Here is a 25,576-nt window from a genome sequence, read left to right on the forward strand (position 1 = left end):
TTTTGCATCTCTGTTTTTGCCATTGTTGGATGAAACTGGGAAGAAATAGCAGGGTAGCATCAGGAACGATCAGTTCAGCTGAGGCTGCAAATAAAAATCATGCCAGTCAAGTACGTGCAACAGCTTCGGACCTATTTTTGTCCATAGTCAAGTGAGACAAATTAGAGACATGGAGCCAGTGGATGCCATGCACTGGAATGCCATTCTGGCTGCCTTGTGATATTTACAAAAGCCCACAGATATCTTATTCACCAGGCAATTTTCAGACTTTTGTTTCCATTTCAACATATAACAAGTGGTGTCTTTTTGGAACGGTTACATTGAGACCTGCGTTACTGTTGATTGTCACAAGATATTCTTTTTCTTGATGCAGTGTATTGAAATGCAGCACAATGCATGGCTTTTCCAGCCTCCATTGTTTTGTGTTGTTTTGTTGAAGATATTGACAAAGCTGTAAACTTTTCTCTTGGTCAATACAAAGCATTTTGAAATCTTCTCATTTTCAGACGGCTCGTTTGATGTTTGCTGCTGCTAAGTTAATTCTCTCTCCTTCCTAGGTGCCAGAATAGCTGAATATTCTCAGCTTTATGACCAAATTGTCTTCAGAGAAAGTACACCTAAGGTACAAAAAGAAGCCTGGGCCACTCCTCAGGAGCCATCAGCTGGAAGGTTTTCCACACCTGTGGCTGCATCTCCTCACTTTTCCAAATCAGCCAGTGAATGCTCAAGAGCAGAGGATTGGCTTATGAATTCTACGTACAGTAATGGTGAACTGGCGGACTTCTCTCTGTGGTCTGAATCCCAAGACCCAAAGTCCAAGAGCTCCTGTACAGAAGGTGGTATAAGAAGCAATTCAAGACAGTTGCCATCAGCTGGCTCAGTGCCTTCCCTTCAGATTTCCAACCGTTTGCACGTCCCAGCGCAGAGGTGGAGTGCCATTATAAGCCAGCCGAACAAAGAAAATTTACATCAAGACCACATCTATAACTCCCTTGGGAGAAGAGTAAGCAATGCAAAACCACAGGCATACAGCAGGTCACAGTCGTCTTCCTCAATTGTGGTCAACAGGTCTGGAGAATCGATTGTATATCCTAATGAAACGGACAAGAGAAAGCTCCATTCAAATAGGAACTTCCAATTCAGCACGCTTCAAAAGCCAGGTATTGCTCCAGGATGTACAGAGCCTGATATGAGAATGCAGATCCCTGAAAACTGTTCAGATGTCACTCTGCAGGATTCTCAAAAGGTCCTGAAAGTAAGCAGGGCCTCTGCTCTGAAAGCACAGATGGCCACGCAGAACTATTTTTCGAATTTCAAAGATACTGAAGATGGAGAAGGGGATGATGATGACTATGTTGAAATTAAGTCTGAAGATGAGGGGTCTGACTTGGAGACTTCTCAAAACCAAACAAGGAAGCCAGATCCTAAACCGTGTAATGCAGACCCTGCTCCTTCTGGAATGCTCTGCAGCAAAACTGTCTCTTGTACTCCTGTAAAGTCCACCAGCAGCAAACAGGCTCTTACCCCATATCTGACTGCATACAGTGATTCGGATAAACTGAATGACTACCTGTGGAGAGTACCATCTCCTAATCAACAGAATATTGTGCAGTCTCTAAGGGAAAAGTTTCAGTGTCTCAGTTCAAGCAGCTTTGCTTGATGCTTCCAGTAATTTCTAGCTGTACTGCCCTCTTGGGCCAGTATATGCTAGGACAATCACTACTGGCACCGTGTATTCCATGTTATTACACAGTTGGGCATTGTGTTACAGTAACATTGTAAATAGCTGTGAAATCTTCTTTCAAATGGTTTGGAATGCTGGAAGTGGAAAAGGCCATGTGCACACTGTCTGAGATCTTGCTCCTTAATGCAGGTTGACTTTGCATCTTCTGTCTAACCTTTGCATCTCTTCACTTATTAGGTGTGACATCCTTTGTTTTGTACCATCGATCCAATTGTGGTGCCATTTGATTCTTAAACCATTTTACCATGTGGAAACCTTAGTATTTGGACTTCCAAGTTGGTGACCAGTGTTCTGCATCCAAAATACTCATGTGATTACTCTGGTTACATATGGGGGCGTTTAGCTAAACAGCTGCTCCTGTGATGGTGCAGATCTATGGGCAGGGTTCTGGTCATTACACCAACATGCTACGTGTACCACTGCACACACTTTTTGCATGTTACTTTTCATCAAACAGATTCCAAACGTGGGGCCAGTGTGTATGCCACATTACTTTAGGACAGGTTCCTTACATTTTAAACAAAATCTAGCCCTACTGCTTGTGAGGGATGTCAGACTGAGAGATCCATGTCTGAGGCCTCTTCTACTTTCTGTCACTGCATAGGAGGTAGAGTAGGGGCAGCACTGGCTTTCTGTGTGAACCTGTGGATGTTATGCAGTCCATACCTGGGGAGTATTTTGGGCAGTAGGAGGGGAGATCCACCACTTCTGAAGACAGCTAGACTGGGTTTGGTACCTCTGGTGATGGTTGTGTTGGTGCAAAATTTGAGTATCTTATCACTCAGAGTCCAGCAGTTGGAAGCATCTGTGTTGGAGTCTGCAAAGTAACTGTATTTTATACTTAATGGCCTGCAGGACATTTGTTTAAGTCCCAAAGTCAGCTATTCCCAGGAAAGAATAAGGCTTGGTCAGATGTTTGGGTGAGATATTAATGTTGGGGCATATTTGACCCATAGTGTGGCTCAGCATTACTGCCTGCTGAGTGACATGCTGCCTTTCCCAGGAAATGTATGAATCTCCCACAGCAGCAAATGACCATTCCTGGCAGAGAGAGATGAACTATGTATTTTCTAAACTGGCCAGGGCTGGCTCTAATCCAATTTATGCACAATAAAAGTAGCTTAAAAAGTAAGAGTACATTCCATTCTTTTGCAGGTATTGTATAGAGCAAATGCTTCCATTTAGGATAAGAATAGGCTTTCCAATACAATGCATATGTACACCCCTTCATCATCTTCATTGCACAGCTTTGGATTCTGTTACTTGAAAACGTTGTACCTGAGGGGAAAAGCTAAACACATCTACACTAATCATCATGTGCTTTTTTGGTGCTTTTTTTTTTCAGATTACCTGGATAAAGCCAGTATCAAACTAAACATACCAATGAATGGGATTTTCATTGAAACACTGTTTTTACTAACTATGCATCACTCCCCTCAGCTACAGAATGTTGTACTTCCAGAACGGCCAACTGTTCTACTACATTGGTTATCATGAGGAAAACCTGAAGCTGTCAGTGGACAGCTAGATACTTGTAGACTAAGACATAAGAACTTGAATTTGTTAGAATGGATAAGATTATTTACCACCTGTATCTTGCAGAGGCTGGGAATTGTTTAGGGGGCTGGTTGGTTATGGTACTTACTGGCTTGTACCACAGGGATATTTGTTACATCCACTGTGATGAGACCCATGTTTGGTAAAATTTGAGTGAGAAATACTGTTGTACATATATAAGACCCTCTTGTGTAGCAGAGCCCGTATTTATTTAATATAGCTTGTAAAGTATTGTAAATATGGATAGACGTTAAACCTGTGCTTCCCCGGCGCGCCTAGAGCTAAGCGGCTAGGAGGATGCTGTGTCACTCGCATCTCACGCAGCCAGTGGAGTTGGGAGGGAGGGGGGCAAACAAAGCCAACCAGAGAAAAGGGACTTGTATTAGTGTGTGACTTCTCCAGAGCCCATTTCATACTATTTTTAATAAACGTTGCGTATCCAAAAGCTTTGGGTTCCGCTCATTGCGGTCGGGGAGGACGGGAGGAGGATGACGTTCGGCTTTGTTAAGAGAGAGGCGGTAGTTTCTGTCGGTCGTAGCTGATGCTGGCGGACGCCTTCGCGTTTTGCTTCTGGCGGGCAAGCGGAAGCCCGGGCGGCTGAGCACCGGGGCGGGGCGGAAGGGCCGTGCTCGGAGCGCCTCCTTCGCCTTCCCTTCGCTCAGCTCTCATCGCCAGCGCTGGTGCACCCGGCGGAGGGATGAGAACGGCGGCGCTGCGGCAGTGCCTGACTCCTGCGTTCTTCGACGCGCTGCTGCCGAGCCGCGGTCTTTGCGGGCGGCAGCCGTGGAGAGGCGGAGCGGCGGCGGCGGCGGCAGCGCGGTAAGAGCCGCACATGGGGAGGCGGCGGCGGCTGATGCAACCGCAGGGGCTGCAAGGGGGCTTGGGGGTAGGATGCCTCCTCGATTGCTGTCCCGGGTTGGGTTTTGGGTTCATTTATTTTGAGGGTGTGCGGTGCCCCACCAGGAGGGGGGCCTCGTGGTAAAATGTGTGCCAGCCCTGCAGCCGCCCGGTTTTTTTACCGGTGCTTTGGGGGTGAGCGATGCAGGCGTTACGTGGCGGTGGTGCAGGTGAGGCTGCCTGCTGGCGTGTGCCTGGGAAACGCGGCCTGTGTGGCGTCCCTCGTCGCCCCGCTCCTGGTCCGTTCATCGTCGGCTCGGATAGTTTGCCTGCCCGCGGCGCTGCCCCGAGTTGTCACTGGCTTCTGTAAGAGGGAGGCCGCGATGTAGCAATAAACTGCCCTGAGCGCTGGGGTGAGTGCCCTCTGCATGTGCAGTCGGTAGCGGAGAAGACCCAGCAGCCGCTCAACCCGGACGTCTTCTCCGGAAAGCGCTGCCAGTGCTTGGCTGCTGCCGGCTTTAACAAGAAGCAGTGCAGGAGACAGAGCTCCTCTGTCTCTCTACAGCCCACAGGTTTGAATGGCGCCCATGAGAGTGGCAAGTTTGCTGCTCTTAGAACTGGCGATAGCCATGTTTAGCTGCAGCTGCCCTAGGTGTAAAGGCTCTGCTCCTGTCGCCACCTGCACTTAGGGTACAAAAGTGAAGGGCCCACCTAAACGGAGAGTTCTGGGTGGTGGTTTCCTGCTGTGCTTCCTGCGCTGGGGCTGGCCAAGCCTTCTCGTGAAATAGCATCGGCTAGATAGTAAGTTCTGGGCATGTCAGGGCAATGATGCACATCACATAAACCAGAAGCGTTCTGGTCTCTTACGGTTTTCTGTCCTGGCCTGCTGAATGCCAGCCTTCACAGCTCACATCCATAAGTAATTTTGATGATTAAAACCATATGCACTTCAGCATTTATTCCCTATTTCTGACTAACATCGGTTTCTGCTGACTGATACTGGCAATGTTTTTGTTGCTAAAGATTTGCCTGTTACTGTGTTGCAGCAAAATCACTGAAAATGCAAAGAAATCTTTGGCCTCTCTTAAGAGACAAAACCCTCGGCTTGAACCAACACTTGCCATTGTTCAGGTAAAGGATGTCTGTGTGCTTGCTGGCTGTGGCAGATCCCCTTTCCTGGTCAGAAGCACATCACATGCAGAAAGTAATTTATTTGAGCAAAGTAACAGGAGAAGGTAATCTCACCAGACAGTAGACTGGGGGAGGAATCTCAGTCTCATAAACCCTTCTCCTGGCCTGAAACAACATGCTTCAGGCTATAGGAAACGATCTGCACTTCCTCCCTTGACTTCTGCAGTCTTCCCTGTTTTAAGCACAGCTCCCCTTTTCTCACAGGTTGGCTGAGCTGATTGTCAAAGCAGTTGTTCTCAGCCTTTGTTTAGCTTGAGACTTCTGTTGCAGTCCTGAAAAAAAGTATGTATGTGCCTGGAAATAATGTTCCCTTTACCTTCCACCTCTGAAATATTGCCATGGTTGAGAAAGGACCTTGGTGCTTCCTGCCAGTCCTCTTGCCTTTGGGCTGCTATAGTGTGTGACTGTATAACTGTGTAACTAAGGAGAAGAAAACTGCTGAAAAGCCATAGTCAGTTCAAAAGGCCTGCATAAAATAAATGTTGTGTGTAAAATGTCAGTATTCTATAGAAGCAGCAGTGCTTTAAGATGAAGCAGTCTTGTAGTAAGTGAGAGCTCCTGTATTATTACTAACCTGTGAAGATCTTTCCTTCCCATTCAACTAAACTACTGTCTTTCCAGAAGGCAAACAAACTCTTTCCATTTCCTTGCATCTTCAAAATTCACCAGCTTCCGGGACAAGAAATCAGGGAATGTTTGTCTTTCAGACCCAGTGTCATGGGGACAGGAGTGTTCTTACCATGTTTCTTAGGACAGTCCTGTATAAGAAATGATGCACCAGCATTACTTCAGTGAACTCTAGAGAGGCTTGTTACTCTCCTAGGGTAGTTGCTGTTAAAAAGTTTTCAAATAGCCTTTCTAAGGCTGTCGGTTGATGGACTGCTAGAAAAGCAGTGATCCCTCGTCTCAGTGGCCCATTTCTCACTTGTGTCTTGTCTCCATCCAGTTGTGCAGTGAACTAGATTGATCCACTCTGGGCTGGAGGGATCAGAGAAGGCTGCTATTCACCCACACAAGGCCCTGTGTCTGGTTTTCTGCAGGGCCACATAAGTGTTTTATGCTGTCATGTTGTTCAGTTAGGAGAGACCATTACATGCAGAGTGGGAAGTTCCTGCTCACTTGTGATATACAGTTTGGGATGCATCTAGATCAGTAGATGTTGTCCATGTGTTACATTGTGCCCAGAGGAGCAGAGAGAGGGCAGGGAAATGATCTCCTTTGCCAGTTGCTCATAGGTAACTGCATTTGATGTAAGATCTTTGCAGTTGTGCTGGGAACGAGTTGTTGCAGACTGAGCCCACTCTAGAATAGTTCTAGATGCATTCTTTTCCTCTTGAGCCATCTGAACCTCAATTCATACAGACAATAATACCTGCATTATCCATGATGAGCCTTGGCTGGAGCTGCACAACAACAAAAAGATTATTTGTTTCAGTGAAGCTGAAAACTAATATATGTAATAGTAGGATCCAGCTTAGCAGTGGAGCTGTTGCCCTGCAAAGCACTGTCAGATCTCCTACAATTCCTGCCCTGCCCAAGCTCTACACCAGGCCACATCCTGAGCACTTACCTTGCCAGCACTGCTCCACAGGTTGCGGTGGAAATGAGTTCAGGGCAGGGACTTGCTGCATCTGCATGAGGTGAACATTTATGAGCCAGTACTGAGAGGTTTCTACAAGGGACAACGTGGTACTGCTGATGGCTGAATCCCCGGTAAACCTCTCGAGCAGTCCAGGTGGTTATGCATTAGCTTGGGGATACAATGCTACGTTTGCTCGCATAGAACAGCAGTTGGCTGAGCTGCCCTTGATCCCATTTCTTCTTCCCTTGCTGTGGTGTAAGCTCTACCTATGTTCTCAATGCAGCAGACTCTCCACTGCCCCTTTACCGCCAGCTGCCAGCTTTGGAAGGTGGGAGACTGGTAATATAGCACTAGGAATTTGTGATGGTTTGGGTGTTACCCCCACAGACACACACTTTGTAAATCACCCAGACTAGACTCAGCCGGCTCTGGAAATTGAGTGAAGCTTATATTTACAGCTAGCAGTGTATGCAAGCAGGTATTTACAATATATATATATATAGTTATATGCAGAAATACACAAGGGGAAAGGTAATACAGAAACACAACAGCCCTCCCAGAAAGCTCCCAACTGCCCTTCCACCTTCCCACACCCCTCTCTACCCCAGGCATTACCTTGTGCCCAGGGAAGAATGGAGGGTTGGCCGGGGGGGTTAGGAAGCAGGTGGATTAATCAGGGAGACAGCAGGTTAGGTTAGCGAGAGAAATGCAGCCCACAGCCTGGACAGAGAGCAACTCCCTTATCTATGTTTGGATTCTTGCACTTACACATCTCAGCAAGCCTATGAGTGAAGTAGACATCACCACTGTTTCCCTTTCACAGCCTGTAAGCTAGTTCTTCTCACCAAAACATTCTAGCTAGCTTCAAACTAGCACAGAATTGCAAGCAGTGCTGAGATGAGGGAGGGAGCCAGAGAATGAAGAGCATGCCCTTATCTCCTCTCAGGAGCTGGCTCCCTCCATGGAGCCTGACCTTTTAAGTGCTCTTTTTGCATTGTGAGCAGTCTTGAACCATTTGAAATTAATGCATTGGTAAATTATTACAGGCTTGAATCAAAGTCGTTTTGGGTGATGCTAGTGATGGTCAAAACCAGCACTGGCAGCTAACCATGAAGTGAGTGGCTCAACTCTGACAGGAAGTCACTGACACTGGATCTGGTGTAAAAGGCTATGCAGAATGTGTTTGCAGTAGAATAAAATTATTCATTTTGGGCTTCTTGTCTGGCTTGGGGGGCAGGCTTTATATAGTCACACAGCTGTGAGAAATGCTTTATTCATGTTGTTATGAAGCCGCTAACGTTTTTGAGGGTGGAACCCTCACTGATCTGTTGCTAGGAAGTGTCTAGTTCTGGATATTGGGAATTCTCAGTTTTATTGTTAGAATACTAGATGACATTCTACTTCTTAGAATTCTAGACATTTTATTTGAATACCAATAGGTATCTTGGTTATGTTTCTTGCACAGATCAAGGGTTCACTCATTTTTTTCAGTGTAATTTTTTTGTTTTAAAACCTAGCTTCTGTTTTGTTCCCCAAGGCACATAATGATGATTTGATTCAAGAAATAAACAAGAACTTTGCCAAAGAGGTAAGCTTCAGCTGATACACTTGTTAATCATCATGAGCTAGTTGCCTTTGGTAATTATAATATTTTCTTTTGTCAGGTTGGTTTACATGTTATTCATATCTGTCTTCCCGAAGGCAGCAGCAAGGATGAGGTTAGTAATGGCAGTACCCGAAGGACTCTTCCTTTTTCACTTTCATAACAAACTTGTATTTGTTGCTGACATTCATTATCACTTTGAACTGATCCATATTAACTCAAATTAGGATTGGCATTGCCAAGTAATGTCCCTCCATTAGTTCATATGAAAAGCATTTTAGGAAGGCACGGTATTACCTGAGGAACAAGAAAAAGAAACATTGTGGTTGGGTTTTGTGCTGGTTTGAGGCTCACTGGGAGAAGTCTAGATCATTCGTTGGTTTGCTGAGAGGGATAAAAAGCCAAAATGTGAATAATCTGCCCCATTCTAGCCCTGTTCGCTTCCTCCTCAGCCTGCTCTAATATCTCTCTACTAATAAATAGCAATGTAAACTTTGCCGCTTTTGGTTTTGTTTGCCTGTCTGGGAAGTAGAGGGAGAAAGGGGGGGGTAGCTTTGAGCCCTTTCTGGGAGGGAGTTTGGATTTCTGTATTGTTTCTAATTTTTACATAATTGTAAATACTTGTAAATATATTGTGTAGATATGCCTGTAAATGTAGCTTCATCTTAATTCCAAGCCATCTGAGCTAGTCTGGTAAATTTCTATAGTGGAGGGGCTGGGGAAGCTCCTAACCCATCACAGCTGTTAATCTATTTAAATTATACAGCTTTGATGGTGCCCAATGATTTTATTGATGTGATGGAAAGACATGCTCACATGAGGTTTCTCACATGAGAAAACTTCATCATGCTTTATTCCATTGTATTCTTCACAGTCACAGCTGAATAGCATGTATCCTTGTGGACCAGCAGCGGGCTTTAGAGATGAGGCAGTCAAGGGGTAGCTAATACAGTCTTCAGGTGTCAAATGTGAACAATTATAGAATGTTTGAACTCGTACCTGGTTCAGTCCTTGACATTCATCAACTTTTCTGTGCAGTGCCTTTTCAAAGTAACAGTTCTTCACAAGATGTCTGCCAGCTCTTAGGATCAGGATGTTTTGAGAAGGAAAGTTAGTAACAGTACATGATGGTTTAACAAAACCAATTCTCTCTTGTATAGTAAGTTTTCCTAGTATTACAGAAAGGGTTAGCTTTTTGCCCATGACCTATGTTGGAATGAGATCTGGTCTTGTTTTGAACTATGTTTCATGTAAGGCTTCTTATTTCTAAAAGAATCTTCTGAAGTCATTAGTGTTGAGCTTTTGCTGAAATTGGAAATGGTGAAAAACAGAGTGTTTGGGCTGCATAATGCCTTGTAGTGTGTTGGCTGAGCACAATGTTTAGAGTGGAGTCAGAGTGGCTCATTTGGTAAACCACAAAAATGTAAAACAAGGGAAATGGGTGATTACATTTTCACTTAGAAGTTGCCATATTATGTCAAGGAAGCAAAGGTGTCCATAAGGTAATTTTAAAAGATGGATTTAATCTCCTAATTAGATGTTTTTCTTTTTTCTTATCCTGCTTGTTGTTCTGATCTTTAATGCTTTTTATTAACTTCCTAGATTGTTGGTGAAATCTTGAAGCTTAATGAGGATCCTAATGTGCATGGTCTTGCACTTGACCTCCCAGAAAACTTATATAGTAGCAAAGTATTAAATGCTGTAAAACCTGAGAAGGATGTGGATGGGTAAGTGAAGCACTGAGAAATTGTATTAGCAGGTGCAAGGCTGATGGCTCTGTAGAATCCATTCTCCCTTATGCTTTTCATTAGTGAATTCCTCAGTCAATGTGCCTAGATTTAGGAGTAATAAAAGACGCTACTAAATCAATGAGAATTGTTTTGCTGAGGACATTTGGTTCCTTATCGTTTTAACTTATATATACTATATATTAAGGATATGGTCTTCTCAAAGGAATGAAAAATGAAGTTCTGCTTTACTGATAATACTTAATGTGTTTCAGTATTTCAATAATACAGTTGGTAGTAACAAAGTACTGAACACAAATCACAAAATTTTCACAAGAAGTGTTCATGGGAAAGTTGCAGAGAAGGTTTTAGCTTTCTTGCAGCACTCTTGCAGAGGGAGATTGGGCTGTAATAATTTGTACCTGTAGCTTTCCAGTCGGTCTTGAACTGCTCTGCTCTGTGGAGAGATCACTGGCAAAATTTAAGTGTTGGCTTACCACTTTTCTGCTCTTGCAGCCTTCATCATCTCAGCTGCAGACTGTTACACATTTTAATTTTTTATTGTATTGTTTTTCACTCTCCATTTTTTGAAGGCAGGAGGGGAAAAAAAACACAACCTGGAAGTCTTGCAAATTAGTTAACTTTCTGTTATCTGGACGTTGTGGAGGCAGGAAATCCTTCAGAAGGATGTTATGGACAAATTTAGAGATTTAGGAAATCAGGAAATGTAACAGGCTGAGCTGTAACACAGCTTTACCCCACTGTCAATTAGGCTGAGCACAGAGTTAAGAGAACAACAGGCTTTACTCACGGAGGTGAGATAAGTATTCAGCAGTGATCCCTTGCTGGATTTCTCTGTAGCTCGACTGCCTCCTGATTCTGCAAGCAATATGCAGTAGTCTGGATCCAGGTGGCAGGAGCCCAAAGTGAGTGGCAAAGCTACCAAACTCAGAAATGTCTCAAGACATGGCTGCCACAAGACAGGGATTCATGGAGGTGACGCTGCCTCAGCAGTGGCAGGGAAGAGCCAAACTTCTAGGGTCCTCCAGCCTGGAAGGCAGCCAGGAAGTTGGTTGCTGATATGGTCTGAGAGCAGCCAGGTCCAGGTGCTGCCAGCAGTGCTCTCAAAAGAACCCCAGGACTTGACAGGCTTGCAAGTTTGCACAGAATGGTGCAAAAGTGGAGAGAACTGTCCAAAGGCAGGGATGGTGTAAATCTGAGAGCTGTGTAAAAAGGTAGGAGCTGTCCAAAAGTGGGGGCAGCCCAAAATGGGGATTCTGCCACAGCAGGAACCTGTCCTGTTGGGAACTCTGTCAAGGCAGACCCCCTCGCCTTCCCCCTTGCTCTATTTATCCTTTTCTGGACAAAGTGTCCATTTGCCATTTTATACTGGGCACAAACCCATCCAACCACCAGCCCAGCTCCACCATGGGCCCACATGGGTCAGCAAACACACAGCAAGGCGCCCCCTGCTGTTCCCCCTCCAAGCCTGCAGGGCAGGGGGAGGGAAGGCTGTTTTCACGCCACCGCCTTCTCCCCATTCAAACCCTCGGTGCAAGGAGGAGAAGAAAGGAATTTGGAGTACTCTGGAACACTGGAGTACCAGAGATGGCAGAGAATGGAAAATTCAGACTATCCTTGTGAAGGAGAATGCAAAGCAGTGTGGAAACACCTGAATTTTACCCAGCAAGCCATCCTGAGCCTAGAAAGGATGTATTGGCTAAGGCTCAGCTTGATTTTGGCAGTGTTTGTCTAGTTCTAGTGCAGACACTGAGGTGTCAGATAGTGAGCTGTGGGTATCCCACTGCAACAGGTGAAAACCAGCCTGGGTATTGCAGGGCTCATGTTACTTGTGCTAACTCAGATCCCTTTCCTGGCTTCTCCTGAGGCTCAGTTTGTGTAACTGGGATGTGGGATGATGGTCCAAATTAGTCACAGTACATAACTGTCAAAGGATTTACTTTCCTAAAAAATGTTTGCTCTTGAGATTAGCTGTTAGCCCTGTCACAAGCATTACTGGGGTTTTGTGTTAAACTCCCTCTTTAAAAGAAACTGCTCTGTTTTTCCACTGCAGGTTATCTGATGTAAACCTAGGGCACTTGGTTCGTGATGACTCTGACTGTCTAGTTCCTCCTGCAGCAAGTGCTGTGATGGGACTTCTTGAAGATTTAGGTGAGAGTTTCTGTCATAATTATTACACTAATTTTAGCTTAGCTAATTTTCTCAGGTTTAGTCCTGAGTGAAAGACAAATGTAGTCTCACCTTGTTGTGTTTTCTGGTTTGTGGCTTTCCCATCTGACTTGTATTTGACACTCCTGCTAATGAGAAGCTTCAGTGAGATCTAAATGTAGTATTTGCAGAAACAAGTCTCGGTCCTACAGTTTTCGAAGATTAAGGAGAGATTACATGCTATGAACAGATTTAATCTCACTGAACAGATTTAGTCTCACTGAAGACATCCAAGTACTTCAAAATACTTGGAAATATAAACACTGCTTGGGCATTTCACTTGACAGTTTTGATTAATGTGAACAGTTTGGTTTAGGCTGTATTGTGTAAATGCCAACTTTTAAATGGCAGATTTAAATGAGTGGCTTTACAGCCTGTGAATATGCTGTTTAAGACAGCACTTTCAGAATTAGTCTCTCTTACAGTGACTCTTATTTTTGAGACAATGATTTTTTTAACAAAACTATAAGCAGAACAAATGTACTTGCTAACAATTGTGAATGAAATCATTTGTACAAATAAAATAGCAGAAAAAGTAAAGAGGTAGCAGGAAACAGCTTTAAACCTGTGGTTTGTATTATTACAGAGCCTCTGAAAGAGTTGCCTGTAATGCCACAGCTGCAGGTGATTCAGGTACAGGGTGTCCTGTTGCCAGCTGCTTTGCTGGCTCCTCTGAAGGGCTTTGGTAGTGGGTGGCCTATTAAAGGGAGGCACTCACATAGGAACTCTATCGCTGCAGCCCAGCAGAGCCTGGTGCTAGTGCCTTTGCAGCTGAAGGTGGCTGAATGACTTGCTTTGTGTTGCACAGATGGCAAAAGGGTGCTGCTGGTGGGAGTTACTGGTGCAGTGGGCATTGCCTTGCAATGCATGCTTCAGAAGGAGGGAGCAGCAACTATGAGCTGCTGGTGGACATCCCCTCAACTGCAGACCAAGGTGAGTTCTCTTCTGTTTGCCAGTGCCAAGGCCTCTTTCTGCATCCCTGTTATCCAGGCATTGCTGTTGCCTACACACATGGCACTGCCCCCCTTTGCAGCCATTCCCAAGGGGAAAACTCCTTGCAGTCACAAGCAGTGCTGGAGCTTACTGGTAGCCACTGTGCATTTGGATCTTTTCCCTTCTTTGCTTGCTCAGGAAAACAGAGCTTTTTACTAGAATATTACATATGTAGCAGCAGCTGCTATAATTTCATTATCTTTACATTGGTAACTGTGAGTAAAGAATTCAGGAGTACAGTTTAGAACACATGTGTTAGGTCTCTGTTTTTCTTCCACTCTGTATGATGCTTGCTTTTTTTCTCATGCTGTGATAGAGCTCAGGGTAAGATTGGATATTAGGAAAAAATTCTGTACAGAAAAAGTGGTCAGGCATTGGAGTAGGTTGCCAAGCTAGATGGTGTAGTCACTGTTCAAGAAATGTGTGGACGTGGCACTCTGGGACATGGTTTAATGGCCATGGTGATGTTAAATCGATGGTTGGACTCGATGTTAGAGGTCTTTTCCAATCAAAACAGTTCTGTGATTCTATGTTCTGTAGCCACATGTATGAAATTGCTTTCATTAAATTAGTCTTCAAGATTTGCAAATGCTGCCTCTTTGGGGACAAGGAGAAGCGCTGCTTTTATCTTTGGAAAGAACTGTGAAAGAATTCAGGAGCCCTAGTCCACCAAATTTAATTTTCATGGTCTTCCTGTTTGCTTTTTGCAGAGCTTTTAGTAACAGTTTAGCAGTTGGTGTGACTTCTGTAAACGTTCCAGTTTGTTCCTTAGTCCTGAGTTTGGTGCCCTGGGAATGCGTGACTTCCTGGCACAGCAGAAGGGTTCAGATGTTAGCTGCAGAAAAGACAGAGGTACTCCAGGGCATGTCACTGGGGGGCTGTGGTGCAAGGACAGCTCTTGTTATATTTGCTAGCACACGCCACGAGGTGGCAACCAGTGCAAAGCGATAGTATGAGACCTCTGGATTTGGAAGGCAAGGACAGGAAGAGGAAACAATTTTAAACAGCTGTGGTAGTTAGAAAGCTCTTTGGCAAACCTGTGTTTTCACAGCTGCGGATGTTTTTCTCAGGCTTGTCCCAGCTCTGTGCTCTAAGTGACTGACAGCACTTAGGAAACATATGCCTCCCTCAGGGGTGGGGGCAGTGTGGACTAGCCATGTCTCATTCTTACTTCTCATTGTTTGGGATTGTGTGAGAGGATTGCTTTGGGCAGGATGGAGTAGGTGACATGGTGACCAGAGGTGTTTCCACTGGTTCACAGTGGAAGACTTGGACTGAACTAGTATGTCAGCATGCTAGAGAGAGATCTGTTTCCTTCCATCCAGATGCTTTCCCATAATAGTGCTTTGCTTTTTGGCATTCCCTGTAGCTTAACTCTTGCAGCGGGTCACTGATGGGAAACAGAATGGGAGGCCTAAGCAGAAGTCAGTTTAAGGCTTTGCACATCAGTCTTCCCGAGTTCATTTTAACCTTTGGCAGTGAAGGAGTTTCTGCTCTGCTCTTTGATTAGTCAGTCAGCAGAGCTCGAGGAAAGCCTACCTTCCTCTGCCCCGTAGTTAAGCCTGGTGCACTGTATCGTGTAATCCTCAGTGCGCTGCCGAACCTGGCTGAATGTAGCTTATGTTTAGCTTCTAGATAAAACCTAATGTATGCAGTTTTGGAAAACCATCTTGTTCCTTATTCCTAGAAGCTGGAGAGTCAGAAAGTGAGCACAGATTTCCTTCTGAACAACAAGGCACTGCTGACTTGTGGCAGCCTGTGTCTGAAGTACAGCATTGTTAGGTAACGTGACTGTAGCTGGTGATGTGTTGGGTTTTTTTTCTCTTGCTCATTCAGATTGCAGATTAAGTAAAAACATTTTAAAGGGTCAAAGTTTTTTCCTCTTTATTTTATTTATTTGAATTTAATTAAGAAAATGTGTTAGTGAATGTCAGGGTTTTTTCTGGAAATATAATCTATGGCAGCATAATAACTTCACTTAGAAAGTGAGGGATGAACTTGCAGAGAGTGCAAGCTCTTTATTGGGATGCATTTGTTTTTGCAGTTTATAACAGGAAAGGCAAACATTGGTATTAAGGGGTACCTTATTTGTCTTAATCTGTTGGCTGGGCCCATTTGCACTGTAGCACTAATCCCAGACTTAGTGATGTAGTGCCTTTCTTAAGTGGGTGTTACATTGCCTCTGACTGGCTCTGCTGATTTCTTCTTTTTAACAGAGAGCCTAACAAGTGTGTTCCTGAGAAGTTCTATACATTTAAATCAGACATGCAATACTAAGGTTCTAGGGGGGGTTGGATCAGGTTTTGTATTTATGTGGACTTATTGAATTTTTCACTCGTGCACTTTTGCACAAACGTTTTTAAAATGATCAAGAGGAAGGGATGTTTTGGTCCACCTTAGGAAATGTAATCATGTAGAGGCAGTTCTGCTGACAAACAGCTGAATACCATCTACCATCCGATTTAGTGTGTTTCTTTAAAGCAAGTATTTTCTATCTAACAGCAGGAAAAGGGAAGAAAATAAATAATGGTACATTTTTATTTCCCTGCTTTGACCTGAATGAGTAATGGTCACACTTTACATGTTCTTTTCCCTCTCCACTGCATGTATTGTTAAGGTAAACAAATTATTAATGTTTCTTTTTCTTCCATTTTGGGTTTGCTCGACTTTAGTTGTTAAAAATAGTCATCGTGGCACAGCTGAGCCATGTCCTTCAACGCTCTGTGCTTCTTGGGTTTTCAAATGAAATCACAAATGGAAGCAAGCAGTGTATTTCAGAAGGTTCTGCCACAGCTGTGCATAAGCGCCATGGGAAAGCACTCTCTCTTTGCATTGATATGTTAGATATAAGCAACATGAGTTACAAACCAAGAGATAAAAACTTGATCATTTTTGTGGCAGAAGGTGAATTGTTATTGTTCTGTTCCAGGTAGAACCTGATCTGTAAACTGATGTGCAAAATTAGTTTTCGTAGGTGTTGTGAACAACTCAGTATTATGTTCCAGTTCCTCTTCCCACCTCTTAGGTTTTAGTGCCTGGCCTAATTTCATGGCCAGGAAACTGAGGGCTTTACATTTCTGATAGTAATTCAAATATGTTTTCCTTTGATCACGTGTTTTAAAATGGCTTTGTAGTGACTGATTGTAACACTGGGGAAATGAAGTGCTTGTGTAGGCTCCATAGCAAAGCGGTTTGCGGCTACAAGGAGAGGAGACAGCGGCCACCAGCTCGGCTCTGGGCGCTTGTGTTTGGGCTTTCCTTTCCCTTCTTTTCTGGCGAAAAGGTTACCCGCTGGTGAGTCCCGAAGGGGCAGGAGGGGCAGCAGGCTCGGGTTGCCTACGTGCCTGAGCACGGTGAGGTAGCAGGGAGGGCTTGCCGCAGGAACCGCGGGTCGCCGAGCAGGAGCCGGCCTGTGGCTGCCAGGAGGGCAGGCGGTGGGAGGACAGGGCGGTTGCCGAAAGACATGGTTACTGCTCGGACAAAGGCCAGGCAAAAAGCAGTGGGCACACAAACAGGAGCCACACACAGGCATGCAGATGGCTCAGGCAGCTGGTTGAGGTGAGTGCTGGAGCCTGGCACTGGGTATGGAGGATGGCAGGGACAACAGCTGTGTTAGGTGTGAGCAGATCAGAGGTCTGATAACTTGGTGGCTGAACTAAAAGAGGAGGCAAATAGAATAATAACCAGAAGAGACTGCAAAAGGAAAGTTGACTGTTTCCATGATTTAATCTCTACCAAACCTGACCTAGAGTTAACTCTTAGTGGAACAAGGGGTCCAATACCCTCCCATCATCAAGTCTCTCAGCCTCCATGTAGTAACCCACATGAGCTGGAGGGACAGCACAGCAAGGCATCAGCAACCCAGGGTGTTCCTGGATTGCACAGATGACAGCTTACTCCTCCAAATGGTACAGGAACCAACAGAAAAGCTGCTGTGCTAGACCTTGTTCTCGCCAACAGAGAAGGATTGGTGACCAGTGTGAGGCTCAGGGACAGCCTTGGCTGCAGTGACCATGAAGCAGTTGAATTTAAGGTCCTCAGGGCAGCCAAGAGGACATATTTTAGCTTACCACCGTAGACTTTGGGCATGCAGACTTTGATTGCTTCAGGGATCTGCTGCCAGAGTATCATGGGATGAAGGCCTAGAGGGAAGAAGGACCCAGGACAGCTGGTCAGTATTCAAGGATCACCTCCTCTGTGTCCAGGAGCGATGTATACTGACAAAGAGGAAAGCAGAGAAGAATGTTAGGAGGCTGCCTGGCTGAGCAAGCAGCTCCTGGACACACTGCCACACAGAAGGAAACTCTACAAGGAGTGGAAGAAAGGACAGCTGGAATGGGGGGGATATAAGGAAGCTGCCCCAGCAGCTAGAGGTCTGCTTAGGAAAGCCAAGGCACAGTTTGAACTGAATCTAACCCAGGGAGGTCAAAGGGAACACCAAGAATTTCCACAGGTATATTAATGGCAAAAAGAAGGCATGGGAAGGTGGGGCCCTCTCAGAAAGGAAACAGGTGAAATGGTCACAAGTGACAGAAAAGGCTGAGGTTGTCAATGACTTCTCTGCCTCAGTCTTCACTGCAAAGGCCTCCAGCCACACTGCTGGAGCCATGGAAGATAATGGCAGGGACTGGGAGGAAGAACTGCCCATCGTAAGTGAAGATCCTGAAAGTGTTCAAGTCCATGGGATACACCCATGGGTGCTGAGAGAACTGCAGATGAGGTTGCTAAACTCCTCTCGATTCCATTCCAAAAGTCCTGGCAGCCTGGGGCAGTCCTCACTGACTGGGAAAGGGGAAACACAACCCCCATTTTCAAACAGGGTAGGAAGGAGGAGCCAGGGAGCTCCAGGCCAGTCAGTCTCACCTCTGTGCCTGGTAAGATCATGGAGCAGATCCTCCTGGAGGCACTGCTGAGACAGGAGAATAGTGAAGAGGAGATTGGGTACAATCAGCATGGCTGCACCAAGGGCAAATCCTGCCTGGCAAACCTGGTGGCCTTCTATGAACAGGACACAACATTAACAGATGAGAGGCAAGCAACTGATGTCATTTGCCTGGAGCTGAGCAAAGCCTTTGGCACTGTCCCGTACCACATCCTGGTCTCCAAGCTGGTGACACAGGGGTTTGGTGGGTGCACCACAGCATGGATAAAGAACTGTCCTGATGGCTGCACCCAAAGAGTGGCTGTCCATGGCTCCATGTCCAAGTGGAGGCCAGTGACAAGCAGAATCCCTCAGGGATCAGTCCTGGGACCAGTCTTGTTCAGCATCTTTATTGGTGCCATGGACAGAGGCACTGAGTGCAGCCTCAGCAAGTTTGCTGATGACACCAAGCTGTGTGGTGCAGCAGCCAGGCAGGAGGGAAGGGATCCATGCAGAGGGACCTGGACAGGCTGCAGAGGTGGGCACAAGCCAACCTCATGAGGTTCAGCAAAACCAAGTGCAGTGTCCTTGTGATGGTTTGGGCTCTTACCCGCCCCCACACACTTTGTATTTGCCCCAGCTAACTCAGACGGACCCTGGGAATATAGATGAAGCAATTTATTTACAGCTAGCAGAATTTACAAGCAGCTATTTACAATATATACAGTTATATACAATTATATACAGCAATATACAAAGGATAAATAATACAAAAGCACAACTCCCCTCCCAGAAACCTGAGTCCCCAGGAGGGGCTCTCAAACCACCCCAACACCTCCCCCGGCCCTCTCAACCTTACCCCAGTTCTCAGGAAGAAGAGAGGTGCGGCCAAGAGGTTAGGGAGCAAGGTTAGCAGGAGCAAGGTTAATGAGATGTGACCAGGTCTGAAGGCAAAGGCAGAAGAGAAAGACAAAATGGAGAAAAGGTCTTTCTTCTTCCCAGAGTTCTCAGCGTAACTGTGAGAGGAGGAGACACCATGTCTTCATTCCCCTGCCTGTGATCAAGTGCTTTTACCAAAACATTCCAGCTTGCTTCTAACTAGCACAGTCCTGCATCTGGGTCGAGGCAATCCTCCCAAGCACAAATCCAGGCTGGGCAGTGAGTGGCTGGAGAGCAGCCCTGAGGAGAGGGACTTGGGAGTGCTGGTGGACAAGAAGCTCGACATGAGCCAGCAGTGTGCACTTGCAGCCCAGAAAGCCAAGCAGAGCCTGGGCTGCATCGGGAGAAGTGTGGCCAGCAAGGTGAGGGTTGTGATTCTCCTCCTCTACTGCACTCTGCTGAGACCCCATCTGGAGTACTGCATCCAGTTCTGGAGCCCCCATTACAAGAGGGATGTGGAGATGCTGGAGCATGTCCAGAGAAAGGCCATGAGGATGCTCAGAGGCTGCAGCAGCTCTGCTGTGAGCACAGACTGAAAGAGTTGGGGCTGTGCAGTCTGCAGAAGAGGAGGCTCTGAGGTGACCTTCTTGTGGCCTTCCAGTATCTGAAGGGGGCCTAGAGAGGAGAAGGGAGGAACTTTTTAGGATATCAGGTAGTGACAGGACTAGGTGGAATGGAGCAAAGATGAAGGTGAATAGGTTCAGAATGGACATGAGGAGGAAGTTCTTCAGCATGAGAGAGCCTGGAATGGGTTGCCCAGGGAGGTGGTTGAGGCCCCATGGCTGGAGGTGTTTAAGGCCAGGGTGGATGAGGCTGTGGGCAGCCTGCTCTAGGGTAGGGTGTCCCTTCCCATGGCAGGGAATGGAGCTAGGTGATCCTTGTGGTCCCTTCCAACCCTGACTGATTCTATGATTTTCAGTTATCTGACATATACAGCTACTTTGTACTATTAGCATTAACTGCTTGGCTGGAAATTCCATATTGAGCTAACATTTGTTGTTCTGTCCTGGGAATGGGTGGTGCTTCTTAGTCTGCTTCCACTTAAATCTTGGTGGAAAGAGTCATATTTTGTCATGAGGTAAGGTTTGAGGTTATTTATTTGCATGGCTGTTCCCAACTGAAAAAATCTTGAGAGGAGATAAGATACTACTGGAGTATTAGCTTGCTTTGTCTTCAGCATGTTGCCTAGCACATTAAGGATAAGTTGGCATGATACTTGACCTTTCTTCCTCTAGGATGCCTGGTGGGACATAACCTTGCTGTCCAGGGAGCAGCAGCCAGTCACTCATGGTGTGGCTGCACATTCACCCTCTTGGGTATCTGCTTGACCTTCTGCCTGTGGCTGCATGTAGCATCTGGTTCGTGTTAGACATACTCTCTGTCTGAGGACTGTCGGGTGCATTTGCTAGGGAGGCCTCCAGAGGCTTTCTTTTTGCTCTTGTAGTTTACAGGCAGTCAAAGGAGTAGGTTATGGCAAGAGAGGGGGAAAGAAAACAGGGACTGTATGGCCACAACTTCTTCTGAGTAAAAGCAAAATGGCCTGATGGAGATCACATAAATCTGTTCCAACGACACCCAAAATTTTGTAAACAACTATTTTATTTTACTTTCATTGGACACATTCTCCCAGTCAAACGAGTTTCTGGATATGATTATTTTCTAACTCACAAGGAAAACAAAATTCTGTGAAGTGTTCATCATCTATATAGTTTATTGACTCTCCAGGAACTTTTTCAGAAGTGGCATGTAGAACGCTTGCTTATGGCAAGAAAGTTAGAATTTCACCTGTACCCTTTTGTTTGTGTTTTCTTGTATTTAATTTGTGAAGTAAGGAAAAGGAAATTGTGATGGGGAAGGCTCTGAGATCAGTGTGTCTTCAACCTGCAGTACTGCTGCTTACTGCAATGTGATACAGCTGTTTTCATGGAGGAGGCAGGGCAAGGGAATGAGATGGAAAGTTCAGGTTTTCCAATATGTGCAAAGTTAGCCATCCAAACTAGTACTAACATTGGCTACAAAAGTTACTGTGTTCAGCTGTTAAGAACGTTTTTGAGCATTATGATCTGTAGTCATAGAGATGAACTTTTGGATAGGTCAGTTGTTTTCTGGCATTGTAGATACATTGGATCAATTCTGTCGTAAGTATGGGGGCTGAACATTTGTCAGAACTATTACTTGTCACATACGGGTCTCAACTGGTTCATAGTTTCACGATGCTGAGCAGTGTATACAAAGCTCATAGTCCTTGTCCCAGTGGCATTGCTTGGGAGGATACTCAGAATATGAATTATAACTGACTTTCAGTATATGAATTGTAACTGCTAGAATATGATAAAAAAAAAAAGGCAAGCTAGGTTCGTGTAACTGCGAGTAGTCACTGTCCTCCTCTGCTCTGGTGATGCTGACTGTTACAGCAGAGGCTGCCTCCTTTGTAGGGGAAAGTGTATCTTCAGCAGAGTGAGCATAGAATGGGCCAGGCTGGAGGGTCCAACCCCCGCTGCAGTCAACAGGGACATCCTCAACCAGATCAGGTTGTCCAGAGCCCTGTCTAGCCTCACCTTGAATATCTCCAGGGAAGGGGCCCCAGCCACTTCCCTAAGAAACCTGTTCCAGTGTTCCACCACTCTCACAGTAAAGAACTTGTTCCTAACTGTGATGGAGCTTTATTGCTCTGAGCCCAATACCTGGTACTCTTTATCAGCCCCCACTCCCTTGACCGGTAATGGCTTTTGGCTTTTGTGACACTGAAGCAAAGGTATGCGTGGAGCTTTTCAATTGCCCCCCCTAGGTGGAGATGGATTTCTGTCGGAGTCACAGCTGTTCCTCAGTATTGTGCACTCAATCCACATGTCTGTGTCAGCAATGGAAATATTAAACAACACATGTCCCCGTGCAGACCCCTGTGGGACACCACTTGTTGCTACTCTTCATCTGGAATTTGAGCCACTGGGCACCACCCTCTGGATGCAAACATCCAGCCAGTTCCTTATCCAATGAACAGTCCACCCATCAAATCCCTATGTCTCTAACTTGGCAGCAGGATGTTGTGGAGACTGTGTCAAAGGCCTTGCAAAAGTCCATGTAGATCATGTTTCTAAGTCGTCTCATATCCCCACTCATAGTCACATAGAAAGCTACTGGGTTAGCTGGGCAGGATTTACGCTTAGTAAAGCCATGCTAGTTGTCATGAACCTCCTTCCTATCCTCCGTGTGCCTTAGCGTGGCATCTAGGAGGATCTGTTCCCTGATGCTCCCCGGCGGAGGTGAGGCTGACATGAATGCTTTCTTGGCACACAAGTCATTGCAGCATTTTTTTGTGCAAAGTTACTTGCAGATCCCTCAATATTATTTGACCTGACATTGGTCAGGTGTTATGATTTATGTGTCCTAGGAGTTGCCTGTAAGTTGATATTCACAGCAGACACAGGAGTGTAAGCAGCTTGGATAAGGCTGAATAGCTGAACACTTGTGTTTGCAGGCAATCATAGGTGCGCTGCAGGAATTCGGAGTGAAGCCTCGATCAGCTCATTGCCTTAGTCATTTGTCAAGCAAATAAATCTTCTCCCACACTTTTGGCTTTGTTTCCTTGTGTGGATCTCTAAGGAGGGTTAGCCCATCCTTGTGTGCTCTGTTGGGGAGGATGGTGCATTTTTAGCTTTCTGCCTTTTCCACCACAAATACGCTCTTCTCTGCTGCCGGATGCTCAGCTGTGCCAAAAACCTGCTCTCCCGACAGGATTTGTTGCTTTATTGGCAGGAGTGTTGAGCACTTCTGGCCAAAAAAGAAGTTGGAACGCTTGTCAGTCACAAATCAATTCAATCAGAGGCTCATGGAGTTTGTGACACTCAGAATGAAGTTACTTTTTTTCCAAGTATTCCCCACATCACTGGATCTCTGGAAAGCTTTTTACGTTCAGGCGTGAAGCAGCACTGTGCCCATGTTTTACTTGGCTAGTGAATCGCTGGTGCTGGCCATCTCGTGCCGAGTCCAGCACTTGGTACAAGACCCTGTTTCAGAGGAGGGAGGAAAGGGAGACACTTGTCTTTGACTGTAGGAGTTTTTTGTAGTAACCACTTTTGCTTCAACATCTGTCAGGTTGAAATAAATCAGTGACACTGGTTAGCCAACATGAACTGAGAAGGTTTAATTGATAGTCCTCAAAGACACTGATGTTTCCAGGTCAGGTGATTTTTGCATTCCTATCATCTGACCTGGTTTTCTGCTGTCAGATAGTCTGCCTGTACTCTTTATTTATATGTACAGTTCATTTACAGCTTTCTAACCCTTCCCTTTGTTAAGTCTCTCTAAGTTATCTTGTTGCACAGGACTTTGGACAATGATGGGGCTTTTCTTTGGAAAACATGTAATCCCTTTTAAATATTACTGTGCCTGAATCCAGAGTTTGTTTACCTGTCTTCTTGTTAAATGCTGTTGTTCTTTAATTTCACATGGAGTAGGAATCAATCCATCAACTGGATTTTTTTTGTTGTTGTCTGCAAATACCTTGCTCAATAGACTACTAGTGTATATTATAATACTACATTGTTAATGTCATTATAATACATTGTAATATTATATCTGAATATTGTAAGATGCACATTCAAGAATGCATTTCTAACATTAAATGTTTTGTTTCTGGTGGGATTATTTGGGCTGTCCCTAGCTTCACCATGCAGATGTGGTAATTAGCAGTACAAAACCAGATGATGTTCCTGCGAGCTGGATAAAACCTGGAACCACTGTGATCAGTTGTTCTCGTGAGTTGCTGTCAGGTAAGAAGATACCTTAAAAGATACCAGTTCTTGCAGGTGAGATATGATGAGTCTTTGAGATCAGTGTGTGGCATGTTGGTGACAGTACACTGTGCTTGAGGCGACGTCTATGGGAGACTGCCTTTACAAGTGGGTGTTTATGTACAGGGGTTGTGTACCTATCTCTGATATGTAAATAGAAGATACCAGGAAGTATCAAAAAGGAGAGGAAAGAAAGGCAATAATAGATTTTTCATACCAAGATTGTTAAATAAGTGATGATTCTATGGATTCAGTAACTGAAGGAATACTTCCAGGTCATCAGATGAGCTGTTGTGTTTTGAACTGTGTGTTATGGTTTGACTTCTGTGAACTCACTTGGAACATAAAGAGAAGAGGGGCAAAAAATACCAACTGCAAAGTGCTGTGAAGCTATGTGCAGAGAATGGCACAGGAGGGAGTAGAGAAATTATGAGTAGCTAAGATCAAGCAGAGTGTATCCTGCAATAATTATTCCTAGAAAAAGAGTTTGGATTCTCTTTCCAATCCTAACTGATTCAGGAGGGACTATGTGTTCATTGATTTCTTAGTTGAAGAATGCTACAGAATTTCATTAGATATAAAACTGGTCAGCAGCAATAAGACAAGGACCAACAGCTACAAATTGGAACATAGAAGGTTTCACCTCAACGTGAGGAGGAACTTCTTTACAGTGAGGGTGGCAGAGTGCTGGAATAGGCTGCCCAGAGAGGTTGTGGAGTCTCCTTCTCTGCAGACTTTCAAAACCTGCCTGGATGTGTTCCTGAGCGAACTACTGTAGGGGATCCTGCCTTGGCAGGGGGGTTGGAATCCGTGATCTCTGGAGGTCCCTTCCAACCTCTGAAGTTCTGTGATTCTTTGAAACTGAGAAAGCTTCACAAAAATGATTTTGCTCTGCTGCTGGAATTGCCCTTTCTGTACAGTTTCTCTAGACATTGTTTAGATTTTTCCTATGTATATGAAATACATACAGTATGTGTGTATATATATATATATATATATATATATATATATATATATAATTTGTATACCTGTGTCCAGATAGGATAATGTTCCAAATGAATAGGAAGATAAGGAGTGAGCACCACTAATGACTGAAGTCTCCTGGCTCTGTGTGCAGCCTGGTGCAAGTGCTACTTTGAGATGCTTAATCTCCTTCCATGGCAAGAGAGTCTGGGTCTTCAGAGACTTTAAAGTTATGCAGTATAACTGCACACTATGTCTTGATACTTAAGTGTCTTCATGCCTTAGTTACTCTCTAGAACTACAAGTAGGTAATATTAGTGTTTTACTTCCCTAAAAGAGTCTTGTTGGGACAATTTCATGTTCATGTACCACAGCAAATATTTTTTCTTAAGGCAGGAAAGGTAAGATGTGGCACAAACATATGGATGGCTTTGTGCTCTACAGGTTGTATTAGTGGGCTGTGCTAAGTGCAGCATTGGTTTGGAAAGGCAATGTGGGATTTTTAGCAAGATAATTTCAATACAACTTACTTACCAAATGTCCATCTGACTTTATGG

General features: G+C 45.0%; 2 protein-coding genes across 13 annotated transcripts in view; both read left to right on the forward strand.

The window, feature by feature from the left end:
* PLEKHG1 (pleckstrin homology and RhoGEF domain containing G1) overlaps positions 1-3,746 on the forward strand; it is a 149,734-nt gene extending 145,988 nt beyond the window's left edge. For all 9 annotated transcript variants that reach the window (XM_064169385.1, XM_064169387.1, XM_064169389.1 and 6 more), the window contains one exon: positions 558-3,746. In XM_064169385.1, the coding sequence (XP_064025455.1) occupies positions 558-1,660 (1,103 nt within the window). In that variant the 3' untranslated portion in view covers positions 1,661-3,746. The remainder of the gene's footprint in view (positions 1-557) is intronic.
* Positions 3,747-3,845: 99 nt separating this feature from the next.
* MTHFD1L (methylenetetrahydrofolate dehydrogenase (NADP+ dependent) 1 like) overlaps positions 3,846-25,576 on the forward strand; it is a 214,957-nt gene continuing 193,226 nt past the window's right edge. For 2 of the 4 annotated variants that reach the window (XR_010307993.1, XM_064169397.1), the window contains exons 1-8: positions 3,846-4,120; positions 5,185-5,269; positions 8,449-8,499; positions 8,576-8,629; positions 10,117-10,241; positions 12,316-12,413; positions 13,279-13,403; positions 23,927-24,035. Coding sequence is in view for 3 of the 4 variants with exons in the window: in XM_064169397.1 (XP_064025467.1) it covers positions 3,999-4,120; positions 5,185-5,269; positions 8,449-8,499; positions 8,576-8,629; positions 10,117-10,241; positions 12,316-12,413; positions 13,279-13,403; positions 23,927-24,035 (769 nt within the window). In the remaining variant the exon portion in view is untranslated. The remainder of the gene's footprint in view (positions 4,121-5,184; positions 5,270-8,448; positions 8,500-8,575; positions 8,630-10,116; positions 10,242-12,315; positions 12,414-13,278; positions 13,404-23,926; positions 24,036-25,576) is intronic. The other 2 variants (XM_064169396.1, XM_064169395.1) reach the window with 1 other exon arrangement.

The sequence above is a fragment of the Pogoniulus pusillus genome, chromosome 31, assembly GCF_015220805.1.
Source record: "Pogoniulus pusillus isolate bPogPus1 chromosome 31, bPogPus1.pri, whole genome shotgun sequence".
NCBI lineage: Eukaryota > Metazoa > Chordata > Aves > Piciformes > Lybiidae > Pogoniulus > Pogoniulus pusillus.